The sequence below is a fragment of the Numida meleagris genome, chromosome 6 (assembly GCF_002078875.1).
Source record: "Numida meleagris isolate 19003 breed g44 Domestic line chromosome 6, NumMel1.0, whole genome shotgun sequence".
NCBI classification, from domain to species: Eukaryota; Metazoa; Chordata; class Aves; order Galliformes; family Numididae; genus Numida; species Numida meleagris.
In genome coordinates this window covers 24256128-24279247 of record NC_034414.1, presented here as the reverse complement: position 1 = coordinate 24279247, position 23120 = coordinate 24256128, and the positions used below count along the sequence as shown (strand labels likewise).

The 23120-nt window shown below is 38.9% G+C and overlaps 1 protein-coding gene across 6 annotated transcripts in view; it reads right to left on the bottom strand.

Annotated features, from left to right (window-relative positions):
- The window catches only part of PHF21A (PHD finger protein 21A), a 120913-nt gene that overhangs the window by 78607 nt on the left and 19186 nt on the right, over positions 1 to 23120 (bottom strand). For 4 of the 6 annotated variants that reach the window (XM_021401731.1, XM_021401727.1, XM_021401728.1 and 1 more), the window contains exons 2-5: positions 13500 to 13540; positions 8732 to 8866; positions 4494 to 4526; positions 2455 to 2541 (exon numbers count right to left, since the gene is read on the bottom strand). In XM_021401731.1, the coding sequence (XP_021257406.1) occupies positions 2455 to 2541; positions 4494 to 4526; positions 8732 to 8785 (174 nt within the window). In that variant the 5' untranslated portion in view covers positions 8786 to 8866; positions 13500 to 13540. The remainder of the gene's footprint in view (positions 1 to 2454; positions 2542 to 4493; positions 4527 to 8731; positions 8867 to 13499; positions 13541 to 23120) is intronic. The other 2 variants (XM_021401732.1, XM_021401730.1) reach the window with 1 other exon arrangement.

Here is a 23120-nt window from a genome sequence, read left to right as displayed (position 1 = left end):
CAACTTCATTAGATGAGAGTGCAAAGAAAAAGGGTACATTAAGTTGGCATAACATTTCACAAGCCAGAAGTATTTCAGTATTCCATTTGTGTAACTTCACGGTCTCAGCTCCACTCCACAGCCTCAGAGTAGGGACATGGCACAGGCTGGAGCTTTAATATTTCACACTTCATTAGAAGCTGATCAAATAGTGACAATTATGACTCTCATAACTGTCTACAGTGCAAGTGTTAGGCCCTCAGAGTTTAGTCACTGGGCATTATACATCAAGAGTGCTTGGCTCTAAACATTACAGATAACACACGTTGTACTTTACCATCTTCCTCAAGAAACGCACCGGACAACATAAAGAATTTACTTATTACGCAAAATTGCACATCTCCCCCTCCTGTGAAAATTAAATTATTGGATAATATTCTCCCCATAAAACAACCGATAACAACTGTTTCTTCCAAAATAAGAAATGAAAGTGAGAACAGAAATAAAGGCTTTGTTGCAGTCTCTATAATGCTACCTTAACGTTGCATTGTCATTCCACAGATGTCTATTCAACAGATTCCAACAATTAATAGGGAATGACCATTTCTCTTCATTGGGAAGAAGTTGTGTTTGGTTAGTTGGTTGATTTTGTTTGTTTTTAGTGTTTTGGGTGTTCCTCCCCAGCCCCCCAGAACTTATTTACCACTATGATTGCATTTTAGCATCCATACTATTTAAATAACTCAGTTATCTGGGACACTGGCAGATCTATGGACTAATGGTAGATACAACAAAAAGCATTTAAACCTCAACAGTCAGAGAAGGTCGCTGTTCTATGGATAGTCAAAACCATAAAAATGCAAAGACTGAGACCAAACTGTGACTTCGTATTTACTGCGTTCTCTGAGCGGTGGAAGTAAAATTAGGAACTTGTTTTTCAGAATCTTTCGGAAACACAGCCCATGTTAATCTCCATGAACAAATGTGCTTCAGCACTCTGAGCTGTAACTTTCAGCTGAGTCTGAAAGTAGATAGAGCTGTGGTTTTGGAGATTAGTAAGTTAAAGCAATGTATATACTAATATGTATTTTATAATGTAACTTTAAAAGTTATAAATCAGTTTAACAGTTTCAATAAGACATGCGTCTCACTTATCTTCCACTATCTCACTGCCTGTCCCTGCTGATCATGTGAACTGGTAGTCAATATAAGTTGCTTCGTGGAATCAAGGCAAGCTAATTTTGAAATTATCATGGGCCCCCAGAGCTTACTAGAGAATTCTGAAGCTGCTTGCTGTGAGACATAGCCACATGCAGAGGCTCATGCTGCTTTTAGAGAATAAATCATCTTCAAGAAAGGCATGCCATCACAACAGCAAAACCTCAGTTTCCGTTGAATTAGAATTCTCATTAAAAAATCATTTTCCTTATTATCCTTACATGTTCTTTACTAGACTTACTGTTCCAGTACCAAAACATACTATAATTTTTTCAGTAAACAACATTTCTAGAGAGCTGTCTATCACTACTCCTTTCCTTAGGAAAGGCAGTTACTGCAGACTGAAAAAAAGTGATTCTTAAAGCAGAACAGATAACGACAGGTGTATGTAGGTATCTAGGTGTGACGCTGACACGAAACTACAATTTTTTACCTATGCACACATTTTAAAATGAAGCCCATCTTCAAAAGGTGTAAGCTATTGATCCCAGCAACCAACCTAATTCGGTTCAGTTATTCACACAATAGCAATAAAATTCAGAGACTGTTAAGTCAGCTCAATTTTGGGGGATTCCTGTATATGAACACTTTTCTGTTGTTAAAACACAAATGAGAACAAATTCCCAGATGCCTCAGTGTTATTTAGTTTTCTTCTAGTTACTCACAAGATGCATCTTCCAGTTCTAAAATGTTGCTAAAAAGTGTTCAGTTGTAATTATTACTAATACATAAATCCTGTAGAGATTACTGGATGGCAAATATAAGACATTTGTGGTGCAATTTATTGTGGTAAAAACAAGCATCGTATCTCTAATTTGTCCGTTAGGTATCTATAACTGACACACTTACTTGGTCTTGACACAAGGAAATACTCCAGAATAGTCATAAGTGCATAGTCTAGTCCAGTGAAAACAGAATCCAAAGAGTTGCCTAAAGCAGGATTTTGGGTTTTGTTCAAGTTTCAAAATAACAATAAAAGAAGTGACAAAATTATTTCATTTTCCCAGCTCCCTTAATAAAAAGCATTAGTTTCAATGCTAGAAAAATCATAGCTTCCACTGATTACACTATTGCTTGCTTGATGGACTTGCAATATCCATCCTGTCTTTCACTGAGAGGAATCAAATACAAATCCAAAGCACTGGTTTGCCCATACTTTTTTTTTTTTTTTTTGTACTTCAATAACTTTAGCAGTTATCTCGGAAGCTGGGAGAAGACACATCTTTAGAAGAAGGTGTTAAAAATACACCTCCCTACCTGTTTCTCACTCAGAGCTGTGATTTTGGCTTGAAGTTCATGAAGCTGTTTCTTCAAATCAGCATTCTGATTAGAAAGAAAAAATATCTGTGAGAAAGATATTCCATTTGTTAACGCAGAGTAGTAGCAGGAAGGCTTTTTTTTTTTTTTGCATGTTATATTACAAATACAGCACCTCTGGATGTACAGCCAATTAAATTTAAGAGGCTCAACAAAGCCTTACTTAAGTTACTGAGTGCAAAAAAACCATCAGAGGACCTTTGTAGCACTCAAAGAGAGACAGCTCAGTTTGGAACTCAGATTTCATTAAAACATCCATTAGCGCTCACCACAATATAAAGCACATTTTCACATTCCATCAAGTTTACAAATTAAACGAGAAATGTTTGTCAATATGTAATATGACAGTATCATATTGTATGCAATAGTACGTCATCTAAAGCATGCTCATCTATGCTATTTATGCAAAGACACACATTTGACTGTGTAGAATGCCAGTAACCACATCTATTAAATCTTAACTGCCACACATGCCAAATGAAGGCTAACACACCTAAGTCTTCATTTCCGTATATATTTATGCCTTAGACTATATTTAAGAGAATTACATCTGCCTTAGCACATCATTCATAACAGCACTTTGCTTTCAAATCTTAAAGTGCTATTGTAAGCAATAAACACCACTGTAAAGATGCAGTCAGAAAACAATTTTTACCAGGACTGTTTCTTTTCTACTAAAAATAATTTGAAAAAAAACAATAATGCACTCAGTTTAAAGCCTGCGAAGCTCTGAAGAAATGTGACAGGAAAGCAAACCTCCCTGCATTTATTTTTTTTTTCCTAATTTATGTTGTAAACTCTTTACGCTAAATTATGCAGGCTTGCTGTACTATGCAACACTAAAATCTAAGACTAATATTGTTACAGGAACTTCATGCTCAAGACAACTTCCCTGTTTTTATATTCATCTACGATTTTGAAATGCGTCATAATCCCAACTCAGTTATTTGTAGATAGCTTTCTCCAATATAAACACAGTCTCAGCAAAACAAGATACTGACTAATCATTCTTCCTTTCTCTAGATTCTACTTTATACTTTTTTATCCCAGAATATTAAGAACTGTGAAGCAGTGATCTTATTTACTCTTCCTGATTCCATGAACTTTGCATGGCTTTTTGCAGCCCTGACATTTCTCTCACAGAAAGCCAACGACTGCAGGTTAATCACTAGCAGACTTGTCCAGAAAGGAAGAGCAGCAAACCTTAACCAAACCCCATGAGAACAAGCAAGTTCTAGCAAGTAGATTTTCCAATACTACTCTACTATGGGGATGGAAGCTCTTAATAGCAAGCCCAAAGTGAGCTGCTTTTATCCCTGTACTCAACATTTCAGACAGGTTAGACTAACTCCTTGTAACTCCCCATTTAGCAAACATGAATCCTCAGTTGCTGTGCAAGATAAACCGAGTCTCTTTACATAGCCACTGGGAAAGAGGCAGCTTTTGCTGTCTACTCAAGCAGCCTAATTACCCAGCTTCACTAGCTCTGAAACACCACAAGACCAAGTGGCCACGCTTCAGATATTACAGTGCTGAGGCTGGATAACTAAGACAGGCAATCTGAATGCTGTCTTAAACTACATTCTTCATTCAGACAAAGTTTCTTGGAAGGAGGACCCTCCCTCTGCTTGTGTAATAACTCAGACAAGAGAAACGCTAAATCTAGTAATTGCAGATTTGGTAAAGAGACATTTCCAGAAGAACCAGAAACTTAATACTTGAGTTGTATCATTGCCTGCAATGGTTTCATGATTTAAAATACTAAGAATGAGGCAATGGTTGGTGGATTTTTCTTTGTTGGTGTATATTTTAAAAGATCGATCCAGTCATTTGTTTAAAGTTTTGTTCTTAATAGTTTTCTTCTAAAAATTGTGTTTACGTGGAAGAACATGATGAAATATCTAAAATTCTCAAGCTTCATGCACTGTTATTCTCTCTATTCTTAAAGAGAAATAAAACAATACCAAATAGATAGTTACCTGCGGATCTTGCTTCATTTGGGCAACCAATTTCTAGAAAGAAAGAGATGCAATAACAAAATGAAGACTTTTATGAAGTATCCCACTGAGCAGTTTAAAACCAACACTTTGGGAGAATCTTTATAAAAAAACACACCAATATACACATTTCATAGTATTCAGTAGCTAGTCCTAATCCATAAGGAATCCAAAATATACTATTTCTAAACCCATTCTTATTAACATAGTAAAATAATCACACTAAGTCACCACTTCTCCAAAACAGTTCTTGAATAAGTGATGCCTTCACAGGGCAATTTAAGCCAGCTGAAGAAACTAATCTAAGAGCTATGTCTTCTCTAGAACTGCAGCCGCCTTTGCTTGCAGTCACAAGAAACACAAATCAGAGAAATCACTGCAAACACAAAAGCTGTTTGTGTACTCAAACATAGAACATTTCAAATACCAAGGGACTGCCTATGCGTTGGCTTGGCTGGAACCATATGGAAGATCCATGTTCAGAAGTATCTTTGCCACTTTTCTCCCTCAGTCAGAGAGATTGATATCATTGCAGAAAAGATGCCCTCTGCATCCAAGGGAAAGTGGATAGATGGTTACCATTCACTATTCTTCCTCCTTTGCTTCCTTCAAGCAGCTGCAGGAGGATATTGATAAGCAGGGAAGTTACCAGGCTGTCACTAAAGACACCTAGAGCCCAGAATGAATAGGCAATAAAACACCCTCACCCCTACTCCCAACCCAAATCTCTTCTTTGGTTACAGCTACATTTCATCGCATTACATTGCTCCTAGAAAGTAAAGGAGGAACACAGCAAAATCTGTACTTCTTCTCCAGAACCAGGAAAAGGAGTCAGGAAGAGAAAGCTAACAAGAAAAAAATGTTTGTTTCCACCTGCATTAATATTACTTGGACAACTTGGTCAATGATTTTTTTTTTTTTAAAGTGTATTCCATTTCACATCTAGAAGTGGCATTAATCAGAAAAAGCAAACACACAAATCTGGGTTAGAACACAGGTCCTTCTGTCCTAATATCTTTCCAGTGCTAGCCAACAGCAAACATGGTCATCAGTTGGAGTACTGCACAAGCGTAGTGTTATCTCCCATCTTTCAGAAATTTATAGCTTGGATGACTTCAGTGAAAGATGGTATCTTAGGCTCAACAGCTAGTAACAAACTTTTCTTCCATTAATCTGCTCTAATTACTTTTTGAATTAAAGAAAACACTCCAAATTCTGTAACAACATGTTCCAAAGTTAAACTAGAATATTCTTACGTAAAAGGACCTCCTTCTTGTTTTGAACCTGCTTCCTATTAACGTGTGCATGAAGGGTAAATGAAATTATGGAAAGCCATTCTTGACTGTTTCTCTATTCATTTTCATACCACATCTATTCACACCTTTCATATTTCAGATTGAGAGTCTCCCCATGCACTAATCATCCCATTGCTTTGATCATTCTAAGCACCGTTCCTGTACTTCTCTGGTTCTTCTCCGTCACTTGCAAACAAAGGGATTAGAACTGCATACAGCATTCAAGTACTCTGTATTGCAAGAACTGCCTGATCAATGCTAATAGTTAATTCAGTCTTTTATTGCAGACTGAAGACGGATGGCTTTTCCAAGGTGCATCACTTGGCATTTATCTACACTGAATATCATTGCTTCATCATTCAGTGCTATGGGGATTTGAGGTGCTACACTAGCCTTGTGCTTACACGCTTAACTCAGTTTTCCTCAGTGCGTTCCACATTAGAAACTGACAAACAAATCTGTTAAGTTTCTACATATACAAAGTTATCGTACAGTCTCAATCAAGACATTACACAGTGCCTGTAAACTGTTTTTAACATACTTACAGATCATGTAGTACTGCAGCACCCAATCATAAGAAAAATGTATGTTAAAATTAAGGTATTTTAAAAATACATTAATCTTTTTGCTAAGAAATGAACAGGGAAAGGATGCTTTAGCTTCTTTCTACTCATCAGCTCAAAGACCCATCCACGAAGCCCATCCCTTCTGTGAGAATAGCTAAATATAGCTCCTCTAACACCTCTTGTGATCAAAACTATGAAGTGCAGACTGTTTCAAAATAACCTTAATTAAGTCAACACAGTAGCAGAATGAACTACTTAAAGTTGATCCATCTCTTCTCAGGACAAGTAACACAGCTGGTCATGGAAGGCATCTTAATATTAAAGTTCTACTCTGTTATATCAAGTGACCTGGACAGACTTCCCTTACAAATCAAAATGAAACAAAAAGTACATTCTCCTGAAGAACTAAACACCTCTTTCAGTAGTTTAAGATGCGCTCTGTCAAACAGGGAGCATCAAAGTTTCAGAGTTTTGAAGGTGAACTGGAATAGGCAGGAAATAAGGAGCTATTCTACAAACAAAAATGCAGTCGTACCGAGCATCGCTTTCTACAGCTATGTAAGCAGTCATGACAAGTGACATGCTGCATCAGGGAGAAAAAGCTGGGAGGCTTTGTTCACACAGTGAAGAGCTGAGCTCCATCACAGACACCTGTCCACCACGTACAAGAGGAGGACAAAATGTGACTGCATTAGTCTTGGCAAGCTTTTAAAGCATCCTTGGAAAAAAAAAAAACTAGGTAAGCAAAAGAAAACAAGCAAAACAATTGTCCAGAAATTCTGTAGTACTGACAAAAGAAAGGATATATTGTATTTTGAAATTAAGGAATTGAAACGTATACAATACATTAAAAATTTTCATTTGGAGATTTTTTTTGTTTATGCCAAGAGAGTTTACGTTTCTGTTGGTGGCCATTTGAGCAGCAGAGTGGCAACCACTTGTACACAGTTCAAGAAGAGTTTACTGAAGCACCCAACACGTTGCTGTAAGCGTTATTTCCCATTGTAAATGCTTAGACTTGTTTAACCTTAGTAATTGGAATCTACACAGTCTTTAAGAAGTAAACAATCTCCTGATACAATAGCTTGCAGTTTCACCCACTAAAAGAAAATTTAATTAAAGTTGATTTAAGTGCAGACCTCACTTTTCATGAGGGCTGGGCACAGCAGAGGCAAGAGAGACCAAAATATCCTTTATGTCATTAAAAAATGGTCTCCAATTTTTTCTGACCTCCATTCCTTTTCTTCATCACTATTATGAACAGATGTGAAAGCTTATTAAACATTTGTGGTCTTTCTTTTTGTTGCTTAATTTAGGAGTGAAGAGAAATAAAGATAACACACGAGAGGCAAATGTTGTTATACAAACACAAGCATGGCTACCATTCTGCTCACCGTACAGCAGACAACATTTGGAAAACGTTACTTATTGGCCTTAACTATTTTAATGCCTGAATTAATGCTGTGGGTAATTTCTGAATTCTATTGCCTCCATTAAAGGTTGATTGAAGTTTTGAAGACAAAGGCCTTGGAGTTTGAGGAGAGCAAAATGCTTGTCTTCATTCTGGAAATTAATCTATAGTTTTTTGAATATTTTTCTCCTCAGCTGAAAGTTGTATCTTCATTAAAGCAGACATAACTTCATTTTACTAACTCATCCACCCACTCAAGTTCTTGCACTATGCTCATCATTGCAACAATTACTGAACACGTCATCTGATGACTTGTCTAAACAAGTGTTCTAGGTAACTAGGAAATATTTTCCAAAATTTGTACAACCGTAAGTTTCTTTTATCCATTGTGTAACAGCTGTGAGCTTCATGGGTCTGAAAAAAATACTTGAGAAATACTGGGAGAACTGTCTTTAGAAAATGATTCATTGATAAATTTAACATTTCTAGGTGGCAGCCACCCTCTGTTTATAGGTATAACAATTCTGTTTCAATAATTTCTGAATTATTTAATATTCTCATGCCTTCTTACACTTGCTTGAAAAGTTCCTTCACCATAATTTTCCAGTCCCAACTTAATATTGAAATTGTCTTTAGAATATCAGAAAATCCTTCCAGACAGAAGTTACTTAACTCAGTTTTCCGAATATTTTTAATCACTGCTAAAATATATCCAAAAAAATCCCCACCCACAGCCTGATACATCAATTTTTTCTACATTTGCTAAAAACAACAGGTGGTGGGGTCAAAAAACAGAAACTATCAAATCCTAAAGCAATTTCAAGCTTACAAAACATTCCTATCATAGTTGTAATGGTATTACCTATTATTGCCATTAGTCGTAATACTATCAGAGATAGTAATGTTGCTATTACTTAAAAATATAAAGCAAGAAAGAATACAAATTACCTGGTGAACCTGAATTTCCACTTTCAGAGCCTCCTGTAGAGTCTGCAGCTCCATTCTCTACCTTCTCCACTTTCTCTAGATATGTCTTTGCTGATTCCAGTGCCTTTAGTTCCTGGTTTCCTCTCCTCACCAGCGCTACAGAAAAAAATGTTTTGCTTTTGTTAGTAAGTCAAATTGAAAAACAGGAAAAAAGAACAGGAATCCAGTGAACCATATTGAACTACAGCTTCATAGCATAAACACATGGGATCTTCCAAACACGAGAAATTTAACTAAGAGCTGTACAGAATGCCTTCCTTGCTGTAGTTTAGCCAAATGTACTGCTTCTCACATACCCCAAAGATGACATCCTTCTCCTTTATCTTAGTTTGCAGGCAACTATTTCCTTCCAATATTCCACTGCAGTTGCATATTAAATTAGAAAATTACTGAGAATGTTTAAAAAAGTATATAAAAATCTGCATAGACAAGAAAACATTCGAGACAAAAACATTTGCAACTCAAATGACAATAAATTGTTAAACAGTAAGTACATCATTAACGTACTTCCACAATACTTTAGAGCTGTTTAGATGGGATGGTCTGCACGCTATTTTACACAACAGCATAACATATTAAAAAGGCAATGCCTAAAGTTTGTGCTGAGTTAGTCAACACCTTCTATTTTGAAGGAATAGAAGATATAAAGCACAACATACTGAAAAACATTAAGTGTTAAATGCTCTGCTGTTACTTGCTGGAATTCTACCTAGAATGAGTTTAACAACTTTATTTGTACTTCAAAAAAAAAAAAAATCCCCCCCAACTTCTGAGACGGAAGAACACTATAATCGATATTTCTAGAAGCCTCTAAACCCGGACAAGAGATTTTTGTCCAGAAATATGTTTAAAGTATCACATTCTGAAGCAGGATTGAGATTCCCATCTTTATCCAATATGCTCAAAATACAGTGGAGTTCTTATACAAACTGGATTAAAAATACCTATATCGAGATGTATTTATATATATAAGCATAATATGCATCAGAAAATGTTACATAGCAATCTTCCCATTCAGACATCACACGTGAAAGAACTGTTGGAGTGTTAAAGTAGTTCCAAATTTTTATCTTTGGAAAACTGCTCACAATATATCGCACAGGTATTGTCAGCTCAGATCTTCATAATGGGACTTCAAACTGTCAAAAGACTACTGACAGTTTAGAATAGGCACTTAGACTATGAAAGGAGAGTAATTCCTTAAGTTAAGAATTTTATTTTGATGTTGCCCATGTACACAGAATACTGAAGTGTTGGAAGAGTCCAAGGTCCTGAAAATGAAGTTGGAGGTTTCTTCTGTTTGTTTGTTTTTTAAGCCAGCCTTGTTTCTCTTTGCAAACAGCATCGCATTACTATGGGACAAGACTATCAAGGGTTTCATAAAAGCATTTTATTCCAACTCGTTCTTTTTCCACGCCATTTGCTGGTATCTTAAATTTACTTGTTTAAATAAAGAAGCCCTGATCAGACTTTCTAGACAACACTTGGAATGACCTTCTGCAAGGGTCTCTCCCACATGTGGCCCAGAAGAGCTGGAACAGCTGCCTTTGCAACACCACTCTCCATAAAATTGTAATCTGTACCAAGGGATACATGCAAATTACATACAGTTCCCTATTCTATTACCACAAACCTTAATGAGAAAACAGAATCCTGGATTAGTACCTCCAGTCACAGGCAAGAACTACAGCGTGCATTAAGTCCCCATCACTGCAGTTTCAAAAGAAACCACGCTTCAGAAAACCACGTGGGAGAGTGACTAATGAAAACTGGAGCCCACTGCTGAGGCAAGAAGTATTTCATAAGCCCTGGAAATTCCATTTTGAGGTAAAGATTCAGGCAGGCATGAACAAAGTCTCTCTCAGTGCGTCTCCCTAGCATGAGATAGCACTCATGATAAACAGAGAGTATGATTCTACAGCTCCATGCTAACTTTAAAACCAAAATGCAAAACAGGAAAAAGTCATCTCAGAGAACGTCAGAAATGTACACGATTTTAATACACATGGCTGTAAAGCCCAGTACTAAAATTACGTGGTACTTCTGAGGATAAAAAAACCACAACACGTAAGTCTGAGCAATCACCATTAATTCATAAAAAAAATAATGCAACTTCATTTCATAGACACCTTGAGCAGCTGTAAAGATTTTTCACAGCTAATTTTTTGAGAAGTTTAAGCAAAAAGCAATAGATGCTTTGCAGAAGCAGCAGGCTGTTCAGCCTATCCACATTCACATAGCTGAAGCCAAGAACAAATGTAATTCACTGCTGTACTGAGGAACAAGCAATCAAAAACCAAAACAATGACAGTAAAACACCCATTGTTGACAAGCTCCATCTCAAAATTTCTGTTACAATTTCAGATTTTTCTTTCATTTTAATGTTTAAAGCTAACAGATTTCAAGATTCCTTAGCCACAACATTTTTAAAATGTATGTAAATTGGAAGTACTTGTTACACTACAAAAAAATTCTGTGGAATTCCAATAAATGATTGAAGCCTCTAAGAAAAGAGAAGAGAAAATAACAGACACGTGACTTTTTTTTAAAAAAAAAAACTCTTGACTCTCTTTCTACTTCCCAGAGAAACTGTAGATGTCCCCTCCCCCTGGAAACATTCAAGGCCAGGCTGGATGGGGCTTTGAGCAACCTGGTCTAGAGGGAGGTGTCCTTGCCCACGGCAGGGGGGTGGGACCAGATGATCTCTAAGGTCCCTTCCAACCCAAACCACTGGATGATTCCCCCCCTTCAGCACCCGCATCACAGCCTCAGAGCAACTCATCTTGCAGAATCATTTACTTCCAGTTACCTTCTGCAGGCAAGGTTGCACTGAAGGACATATTAAGCATAGAGAACAACCTTCTCTCTTCAAAAGCAGGTGTTCCATATGGAAGGAGGAGAAACTAACAGTGCTCCATCAGCAAAGGCTGCACAGTGAGGAATGGTCTTGTGCCATCACCTTCTCTGCCAGCTGCTGCAGTTGTCACCAGCAGCACCATTGTCCTCCTTTGCAAAAAAGGCCCAGGCCTGGCAATTACTGGAACTGTGTTAAATCACAGACAAGATACCACATATTTGGCAAGGCATCCAAGCCCAGGCATGCATCACTTTAAATATGAGGAAACAAGCAAAGGATAACAAAGAATTTATTAGAAGGTTCTGAAGCATTCCGAGCATTCAAACCATTACAGGTGGGAGGGAGTGTGGAGAACACTAAATAAGATATAAGATGATCATTTTAAAATTTGGTCAAGTTGCCAATTTCTAAAAAAAAAAAAAGTGCAAATGGTTGTATAAAGAACTCTAGAACACACACTTGTAGCTTTCCTCTAACAACCAAGTTAGTTCTGGCTGAAATTCCCCTGAAGTACCTAAACACTTTGTCAATGTTAATTAAAAAAAAAAGTGATCATTCTTTATATCTGGCAAATCCTCGATTGCTTTTTTTCTGTTTTACATAGAATAACATCTAGAGGGCAGCTGGTTAACTGTTACCTGTATTTCCTTCTAAAGCAGGTGCAGAACTACCTAGACAAGTGATCACACATTTCTAAGCGCAAAAATCCTCAATATCCTTGAGCGTTTATTCCTTCGGACTCAGCTTCCAGGGGAGATGTAATAGCTCAAGAGCAGCAGCATTATGAACTACCTACAGTATCACATTGTAGAATGTATAAAATTATCCCTGGATTAATCATAAGATGTATTTCATTTTCCACTTTACTCTTCTGATGGCAAAATTATTATTTTAATTAAAAGTCTTGTCAGTGATTGAAATTGCATGGACTGGTTGGTCTGCAAACACCCTTCATCCCTTTCATTTCTAAAACATGCAAATGCCTCGTTAGTGCTAGAAACAGGGACTTCCAAAGGAAAAGCAGAGGACGGAGGAGTACTTGCATCTCTTACACATCCAGACACACTTTCAAGCCAGAACCAGGAAGAATACTGACAGCAAGGCATAAATTTGACACTCCTTGGATTAATTTCAACTTTGGAGACAGCAGTCCTCCAGTCAGTTTCTTGCTGGCACACATTTGTCATAAATAATCCCATATTTCTGATGTGATCACCTCAATTTCATACAGATAAAGTGCCACAATTCACCTCAGTTAAAGCAGCCTGGAGGTTGCATGTTTATACAAAAAGATACAGAAACTGAATGAATATGAGTTACGTAAGTGTATTAGCACTTCTCTATTATTATCTCAATTAAAAAAATACAATCTACTGCAAAAACCCTAAAATATCACAAAGATATTTCAACTATGGCTATTTTGGAAAGTGCAAGGAAGACACAGTTTATGTGACTTAGACATAAGCACATGTAAAAACATAAAAGACACATGCGAAAGCTATTAATTACTCCTCTGTGTACAGAGGGATGCTAAACAATTCAGGATTTTAAGCAAAAGTCTTTCTGCACTCAAAACCCCTCCAGATAAATTTATTTTTCACATTGCACAGAAAAAAAAATAGTTTTGGATAGCTAAAGTTAAATGCCTGTTGTACTTACAGACTCTCAGGTCCAAATCTCAGCCCTGCACTGGATTTATTTATAGGACTGAGGCTTCCATCAGTAACATTTACTTTTTACGATTTAATTTCTGAATATAAGAACAGATAGGATTTCAGTTTCAGTAAGCATCAAACTTCCAGGAATGGATGCCAGCTCTTCATATCAGCTATTCTTAGGTAAACCATCCCAGCTTGGGAAAGAAGTACTTACCAGTTTGGAAGAAGTTATTCCCTTCAGCTCTCTACCCCCTCCTACAAAAGAGGAAAAAAAAAAACAATTACGACCAACACGTAAACTACAGTTTGAAACTGAAAAAGAAAATCCAAAGATTTGGAAAATTTGGGGTCTTTTCAGGTTTTTTTGCTTGTTTTTATTGATGCAGAAAATAAGTATAAAATAACTCTTGGAAAGACAATTTCTTTCTCATGGCGGGGAAAGCCAAGGAGACCTCTGGTTCTAACATGGATTAAAATATGACTGATCGCTATCACCAGGGAAATAAGAGATTACAGGTACAAGCTTTCCTAGTTCTGTGCACAGTCTGTGCGCCTCCCCTGGGGGAAACAACTCTTCTCCATCACTGGAAGATCTGAGCCACAAGCCCTGCCAGCTGTCACAGCTCACTGCGATAAAGGTCGCCCACATTAGGCACGTGCCCACCTCCTGCTCAAGGTGCCAGCAGCATGAAGATGGCAAACCAGGTGTTGCGTCAGCACAGCCACCAGAGCTCAAAGCCCAGAGCATGAGCGTAAACCAAAATCAACGGCAGTTTAAGCTAACATGCTGGGTCATGAACTGCAGAGGCCGAGAAGACGCACTACCCAATACGTTGCCTATGGATGGGAAGAGCATTTAGCAGCACAGAAAGGTTGCGTACTACTTAAATCATCCTCATATGAATCATAAAAACTTGAGTCAGAGTCCTAAAAAGATAGCTAAAATATAAACGATACCTCATTTGCTCAATTTCTTTGCCTGATGCTAAGAAAACCCTCCAAAATACTCCAATTTTCTAGTAAAATACTAGAATATCAGTCTATTTTAAGCTCTGACTCCACAGTCAGCAAGACCTTTGCAGCAAGGTTTCCATCCACACGTATCATAACAGCGCTGGGTTAAAGCCCCAGCCACACAAAAATGAATGGCCCCAGCCCGTGCTCATCTGAAAATACAAAACCTATGAATTCTGCCCTCATGCACATACTGTGTTTTTTTTTACTGTGTTTTTCCTGGCACCTCTGCCTCATTTAACAGAGAGAATAAGCTTAAAGAACAAAGTATCTGTTGAATAATTTTTCTTTCAGTTTGCATGGGTTTCTCATTCAACATCTAAGATCTGCAGCAAATTAAGAATTGGTTTCCTCATAAGCAGCACACTAATGGGAGCTGTATAAAAACTTTTGCTGATACAGGCGAGTTTTCCTAAACAGGGAGACAGAAATGAAGAGCATATATCCCTGTCTGGTAACTCCAAGCATCTTGAACACACTTATGCCTTCCATTGCTCTTCATATTTTTATAGCATCCTATGCACTCGCCCTTACAATAACATGTTAAGTGGTTCGATTTCCATCACCTCTTGTGTAGAGACATTGACACTTCTCAAACGTGAGGTGGGATGTCACCTCCTTTGGTTTTGATCCTAGGTCATCAATAGCATAAACATCTCTTTCTCTGCATGGTAGATGAACTTACAGAACTCCTAAACTGAAACAACTCTACCATCCACGCCAGCTAAACTTTTTTTTCCTTAAAAAGAAGAACAAGAAAATGGCAAATTAATTAGGAAACCCCTAGAATTTCTCACACTCGCCTGTCTGATACAAACAAGCTTCAGATAACAAAGTTTAGTAATTTTTAAGGCAGCAGATGTAGTGATAATGCCACTTTTGTATAGTCAAAAACAATAGCAAGCAGAGATGCCAATGGTCAAGACAAATTTCTCTACAGGGCATCGTTATCTACCTTGAAGGCACAACTTTCTCTAGCAATAGCAAGCACTGAGCATAACCTTTAATTTCCTCTTAAGAAATATGTTTGTGTATCCTTAAGTTTGCCACACGGCTCAGGAAGGCCCTAACTCAATACTGCTGATGGCCGTTGAACTAAGAGATTCCAGCCCTCAGGGGACAGAGCTTCCATGGCTAACAGACTTCTGCTTGGCAATAGAGAGCCTAAGTAGCAAGACCAGAGGTGTCAGGGCAGCTCGCATGTTCTTAATAGCAGTCATTGCTTTGAAATGAAGGACCTGTCAGTCCAATGGCTTATTTCAAAAGTAGAACTCAACTGCGCTTCACAAAACCCTAATGAATCAGTGGAGCGTGACAATTCAACATCCAAAATTAAAAACTTGCCAGAAAACAGTCTGTGACCAACTAAATGCGTATAGCCTCAGTTCTCAACAACTCTATTCACGGCTACTGGAAGCCAACCCAGAAGAGTATTAATGGAATAGGTACCGGATAGAATCTGCTTCCATTGAGCAAATTAGATTATTTCTCATTCACAGCAAGAAGACATACACAAGCTTGCACCGTCTCTTAACTCTCACTACAAAACACACTAGAGAATTAAAATTAAACAGCTCGCAATCACTCATATTAATAAAGAAGAGGGGTTTTTAGCTGTTACTTTAATTAAACTGCACCCGACTGGTCCTAATATCTTAATAAAAAGTACAAGGTCACATTTTTAAGTAAGTCAACCAGATTTTCAAGACTTGATTGCATATGATCCTCAGCAATCTGAGGTAACTTCAAGCCTGGTCCTGCTCTGAGCTAGGGGTAGAACCAGGTGACCTCCAAGGTCCCTTCCAACCTGAATTATTCTGAGTTTGTGTTCTAATACAAAAAGATGCATAAATTTTTCAGCTCCTTTTCCTACACCACGGTTCCGGATTTTTACACTCCAGTATGATTTTCAGAAAATGCTTCACTTGCAGCCAAACAAATTTTGATACGCGTATACACACATACTTGAAGTAATAAAAAGATTAAAAGAAAGGCTTTTAACCTTTTCAACATTTCTAGACAACATATGTAATGGAAAATACACTGCTATTACCAAAACAATCATATTCTGCAGATCAACTTTAATCTGTTAGAAACCTATGAACAAAGAGAAAAGTTAAAACACAAAACTCCTGCTTTCAAGGCTTGGTAGCCCCTGAGGATTTCAGAATAACTACACATGATGGTTAAACACTTTAGTAAACAGCACCTGCAGATCTATGAATAGCTAAATGCTAAGTATCTGTGCATTAAAATGTTTGGTCGCATCAATCAGACACTGTGGCCTTGAAGTTACACAATAACGCTTATGCTACTGTAACCAGAGACTCATTTGGGAAAAAGAAGTGAGAAATGAACAAATACTTTTTAGCCATTTCTAGTTAGTACCTTCCCTAACTCTGAAAGCTAGCACAGGTTACCGTTATACCATGGATATATAAAGTTCCCAATTAAAGTTACATATCACACTGATATTTAATCACAGAATTTCTTTTTTTCTTTGCCAATAGGACCTCTTTCTTGTTCAGAGCACAGGACAGACTCAGATGAAAGAGGACTGACTGCTGCGCAAAGGATATTGTAAGCCTGACATCCTCTCATGATTCAGAGCATTGCTTTATAATACTAAGCTTAAATCTTCCTCACCCCTCCCCCAAAAATACCCTGCATAGAGAATATGTCATCTTCTCTGAACCTCCTCTGTCTTTAGATGCAAACTCCTCCAAGCAACTGTATTTTTTTTTCCTTTATCTGAAAGGCCTTCCATATACAGGGAATGCTCAGTATATTCTAGGAAAGCAAGTCACAAAGGTTACTTCAGAGTGATTTTCAAGTTAAAAAACAGGAAAACTTTGTATTCCTTAACAGGACAGGATTTCTACAGCCTCACTGAAAAGACAGACCAACCACAGCAGAGATGCGGCATACGAGCTATTTTAAATGACTTAATATTTGAACATTCACATTTCAAATACCCTATTAGTCACACAGGTGCTGTCACTTCCATGACAAAAAACCATGCCTCCCACCTGGCAGCATGAGCACTCCAACCTGGTCAGCCCCAGCAGCACAGGCCAGGCAGGCAGGTGGCATGGAGGCCGCATGCTCCAGCCCTATATCAGAGCTCTCTGTCCATGCCATGGAACGGGAGCAACTTGGAGTTTACAACAACAAAAGCCAATTTTGTTGGGGGATAGACTGACTCACTTTCTCTAAAACAGTTTAGAAAACCATCAACCCGAGCAGATCCAAAAGGTACGTGGCTTTGCAACATTTAACCCGCACATAAATACACAACACCCTCTCCTTCAAACATTCTTGGTGCATTTCTCAAATCAAAGATGCAAATCCTAAAGCCACTTACACTTGGAAGAGGACAAAGTTCCATAAATTCATTCATCGAGGATTAACCATTTAATCCACCTTTAAAATAAACACTCATCCTCCCACTTTTCACATGCATCTACCTTCCCCCATTACAGGTAGAATGTTGCCACTAAAAATAAAAAAAATAAAAACAAAACCCAAAAAAACACTGATTTCCCTACATGAGTACATCCTTCCAAAGGATAAATAAGGCATCCATGATTTTAAGAAAGAAAAGTTAAATAAAACTAAACTAGAGAAGTCCACCTGACCTATGACTGTAGGTAAGCCTGTAAAAGGTCTTCCTGAACAGCTACCAAGGGCCCCATGCATTTCCCATATAACCCTTCCTAACATTCAAGAAGTGATCATCAGTACAGTTCTTGTTTTTGTGCCCACGGCAATACAACCAAGAACATGAAGCCTCCCTCCGCTCAGTGAATCACCACTTTCAGATGAACACAAAACCACCTTCAATGCAGCATGGCTGAATTCCTGCTCACGTAAAGTTGCATCACCTGAACTTGTAAGCTGGTAAACTTCTTCGCTATTTAGGAGGCGCCATTTATCTATACACACACCAAATACGGGTGAAGGAATCGCAAAGAGGAGAGAAAACTATCCTCCAGGAAGAACAGCGCTTGACACCGGTTAAACACAAAGGAAATCCAAGTAATTGCTTTAACAACCGAAGACACAGTGAAAAGAAAAATTAAGAAAACTCTGGTCCAGTTCTTATTGTAGTATTTTTCTCTCCAATTCCATTAAGAACAGAGGGATCTCCAACTTCCTGTTTTATTCACTGAAACACGATGGAAAAATTTCATACCGAGCGCCAGCCTTTTTCCTTTTCTAGCAACCCACTTTATCTCGGAGAGAACTGGCTTGCGGGAATTACACATTAGTGAGGCAGAAGAGTTTTGGGAGAGGTCCAGAGTACAACAGGAGCTGATCCGGGGAGCGCTTGCAGGGCTGCGGGCAGGAAACAAACCTGGCAGCAACTCGGCTACCGCTGGCAGTGCTGAGCGCTTCTCAGGGGGCAGCTGGGGGTGCTTGCAGCCCCCGCCTGACCAAGCGGCTCCTTGAGTCCTGTTGGTCTCCTGGAGATGCTCGGGGGAAAAAACAGAATCAAACAGAAAAAAAAAATAAATCAGAAAAACAGCTAGTGGATCAACCACGAAAAAGGGCTCTTCAAGGACTACGGCCTGCCATTTCCACAGCAGACAGTGCTATTAGCTCGATCTGCCACCAGGGGGAAATGCCAAACAAGTGAAAAAAGTTAGAGCAGAATAATAATGACGAGGAATCAAATTGGAGGCAAAAAAAAAAAAAAGCAAAAAGCCAAGAAGAAGAAATAATCCTCCTTTCAGAACTACCAGAACTACCCTCTTCCCCCATCATGCTACACATATCCACAGCAGTTTGGGGAGGGAAAAGCTCTCCTCAGCAGCGCAGCTTTTAGGGAAGCAGCAGTGAAAGTGCTAAAACATAAAACAAGCATTAACATACAGCACCAGCAAGCAACAGCTAACTTTCAGTTTCACTGTCAGCACAGTGACTGCAAATCAATTAAAGTTTTCTTAGAGCTAGCATTCTGATGAAGAGCAAAGTTTCAAGATTACAAAACTTAGAGAACAGCGATAAAAGAACATGAATTTTTAAAGGACCATCCAACAGGAACGTATGAATTAATTTATTTGAAGTGAATACATATTTTATAGAAAAATCACTCTGCTTTTCAGAAGACGTATTACATTTACACGGAATCCCAAGAGCCAGGACTTTTTTTGTTGCCGTCAAAGAGATTTCAGAACAGCAGGGGTCCCATTAGACACCCTGTTTTTCTTCTACCTTATAAATATCGCCTGTACACCATTTCCATGGTTACAAAGTATAGTGAAAACTACTTAAAGGGGATATCTGTTATGGGAATAAATCAGTATTAAACATATTTTGATAAACGGCAACTTGCATGCGACAGGAAACAGGCAATTATACATGGCATTTTAAAATTAAGGAACAGCAACTGAAATGTGAAAACGTGTTCAACAAAGAAGTTTAGCACACATTTACGGGTAAGAAAGAGACAACCCCTGCTATCACAAGGATTTGGAGTTTAAAGCATCACAGGGTGAGAATCACAAGGAGCAACAGGGAGACTCTCAGCGGCAGATTGATGGAGATTAGCTACAAAAGCTTCTACTGATGTTGCCCTACCACAAATATCAGACAGAAGCTAGGTACCTAAGTTATAAGAAGCAAACATTCAAAATTCAGATGCACCGTGATTAGTGATCATATGGCAGGGTACCTCACAGCAACAGATAATCTCTTATACTTCCATATTTATAGAACGGTTTCAAAATCAGATACTGTACTTTCAGTAAAGCTCTTCTCTGTGTGCCCCTGAAGCCTGCTAACAGACTGATTCTTCAAGCATGCACGAAGAAAGATTAAACCTCTTGATGTACTGTTAGTCTAAGTAAATCCCAGTCCTACATAGAGTTTATGGGCCGTCCTTCAGTTTCTCCACTTACATTGCACTTGCCCTGCAGCTGGCACACTCCCCCGTGCAACTGACCTAGCTGCCCTGCTCTCCCTCCCTCACACTGTTCCAGCTGCAAAGTCCCTCCTTTCTGAGGGCAGGGAGGGTGTCACACTGCAGGAAGCAAAATGAATCACAGACAGGTCTGGGGAGCACCAGCACAAGCTGAAGCACCGGGTGAGGGGCAGAAGAGAGACCTCCTTCTTCCTTCCTTCTGCAGTCACAAGTCCTATCCTGTGTATACCAAGTCAGAAACCGCAGCTTGTTGCTTTTGCTTTTGTTTTAAACTGCTGTGCTCAGAAGGCATCTTTCACTTTCTCCACCTTGTTGCAAGTACGGCTGGCAAGTTTATTTTTGATGATCCAGTGACATAAACCCATCCTTTTCACTTTGAGCCCAGATGACCTACAGGATGACTCAGAGAAGAGGTACCTGCAACTTGCTAGCTCACTGAGCCATCACTATCATCACTTACAACACTGAAGACAGCAACTCTCTCGTTTATTTTCTGGTAACAGATTGTGTAAAATGGTCAAGGAGAAAACTGATCATTTTAGATATATTTGCGCACAACCTGTAAAGTTTTTGCTTTGGGTCAACTTTCAAGTCAATACGCTGGAACAAGTGTATGTCCAGACCTTCCATCTGCCACAGTACTTATGAGCAGTTGATCTCTTCAATTTAACTCTTAGCTTATTTTTAATACACATACTGAAACAATTTCATGTATGCATAGAACAGCCGCATAAACTTGAAATTTAGCTGCTAATGTACATTTGCGTGTTCTATATTTAATGACACTGTAAACTACTTAAAAGAATACAGAAACTCTTTTTCTCTTTTGCGGAGCTTGTGTTTTAACAGGAAGCTAGACAGCTCAAACTGAGAAGCTATACGTGAATTCTTACCTTAAGCTACAGATTACTCTGGCTCTAGTTTGTCACAGGCATCTGAATATTTATCCAAAGACAATATAAAAATGATTTGTTAGCAAACAGATGTTCACATGACAAAAATATCTAACTGTTTGAGGGGACTGTTAACAGGGAACTGTTTGTTCCCTGTTCTTAAAGTCTAAAGACAGATCAAGATGAAAAAGGTAATGCTTCTCACCTTCTAGAAGAGATTTTTTTTTTCTAGAAGGAATATTGCAAATTTACTTTCACACGGTTCTCCACTAAAAGCCTCAGACTTCTGTTGGGCGCTCTGAGCTCTGTGAAAGGCAGCTAGGACCCCCTGCTGTTATCAGAAAGTTCTATTTTCCCTGTTCTTGAATAAACACAACACCTGCTCTAAGCACAGCCAGCTAATATTTACTAAAAACCATTCTCATTCTGCATTTGATTTTGATGTGCTTTTTAATTCAAGCTCTTATTTCAGCAGCCATTCTTTCATTATAATATGTTGTCACGTTGCTATTCCTGATGTCTTGAGCACAGAGACTCGCTAAGGAAAAAACTAGTTTAAGACCCTCCCACAACAAATTAGATATGCTCTGTGTACATATTAAAGAAAGAAAATAAACAGGATTAAGGTTTTCATAAGTTTCTGGTTTTGTGTACTGAGAAATTATAGAGCACTTAAAGACATCAGCTTTCAGAAAACACAGAGCAGCACGTTTTATAAGCCTAAATAAAAAGACAGTAAACAGAACCAGGCAAAACATGCTTGTTTCCAACTCGGAACTGAAGAGAACGTGGAAAGCTCCTTTCTTTCCCCCTCCATCCCAAAATAATAGCGTGAGTGAGAAGGGACGTTACCGCATTCTCGGAGCTGCTGGAAGCACAGCCGCTCGGGCTCAGCACACAGGCTGTACGCGCTCCCAGCACAGCACAGGCAGAGAACAAGCGCTACCTTCCCGCGGCCTCTGACACAGCAGTCACCGGGCCTACGGCCGGCGGGCCCGCACTGCTTCCAGCAGGCCCCAGGCCGCCCCTTCTCCCTGCTTCCCTCCCAGGCTGTTCCAGCATCAGCGCTTCTGCTCCGATTCCTTGAACTAGGGTGCCCACAGCGAAAATAAATAAATAAAAAGAGGGAATCGCTGTTTACTGTGTGAGGCTTGGCCCTCACTCTTGCTCTTTACCACAGCTGCTTCCTGCAGCTTATGAGCTGCCGATGGCTGCTGCTGTTTGATCCCTGAGCGCACCAGGACTGCCTGCCGGGCCGCCTTGCTGCTCCTGCAGCACACCTCTGCGGGGAGAAATCCCCTCTGCCAGCTCCATTCCTGCCCGCCTCCAAGCATTCACGTTTCCCCGTTCTCTAAAGATGCGCAACACAGGCTCAGCGCTGGTTTTAATATCCACAGATTTCTCTCTCCTCCAACACCAATTCCTCACTCTCCTGTTTATTTTCCTACAAAGCTATTAAATGAAAAGTGCAATTAAGTGGTGGCCCGAGTACCTCAAGTGTTCTCTTGCAGAGAACTCAATTTCTCTGTCAGGTTAATCCCATTCTGACAACTACTTTAAGCCTTTTACTCCCCTAATTCATCATTTTTCTTCTCCTAGGATTCCTTATCTATCTTTAGCTACACAAAGCCCAGGTTTGGGTTGGGGGAGTTTTGTCTCTGTGTTGTGTGAACTTTCTCATCCAGGAAAGACTTAGATAAAAAACATTTTCCTAATACCTTTACCCCAAATGACACTTTGGGTAAAGCAGCGGATTCAACTGTCTCACGAGACTTGCACAAAGCTACTGGGGAAATGCAACAGCATAAGCTAAGGTGCAGATCAAGCCTTACGATTCAGCTTCAACAGGTAACATGCTGGAGGTCGGACAGACACTGGCATACTGCATTAAAAGCAAACAACAACAATGAAAAACCCTCCATACAATTGAAGAACTCCAAGACTTAGAGGTAAATTCAATACATTTCAGTATTCTGAATACTGGAGACTTAAACAAAAATGG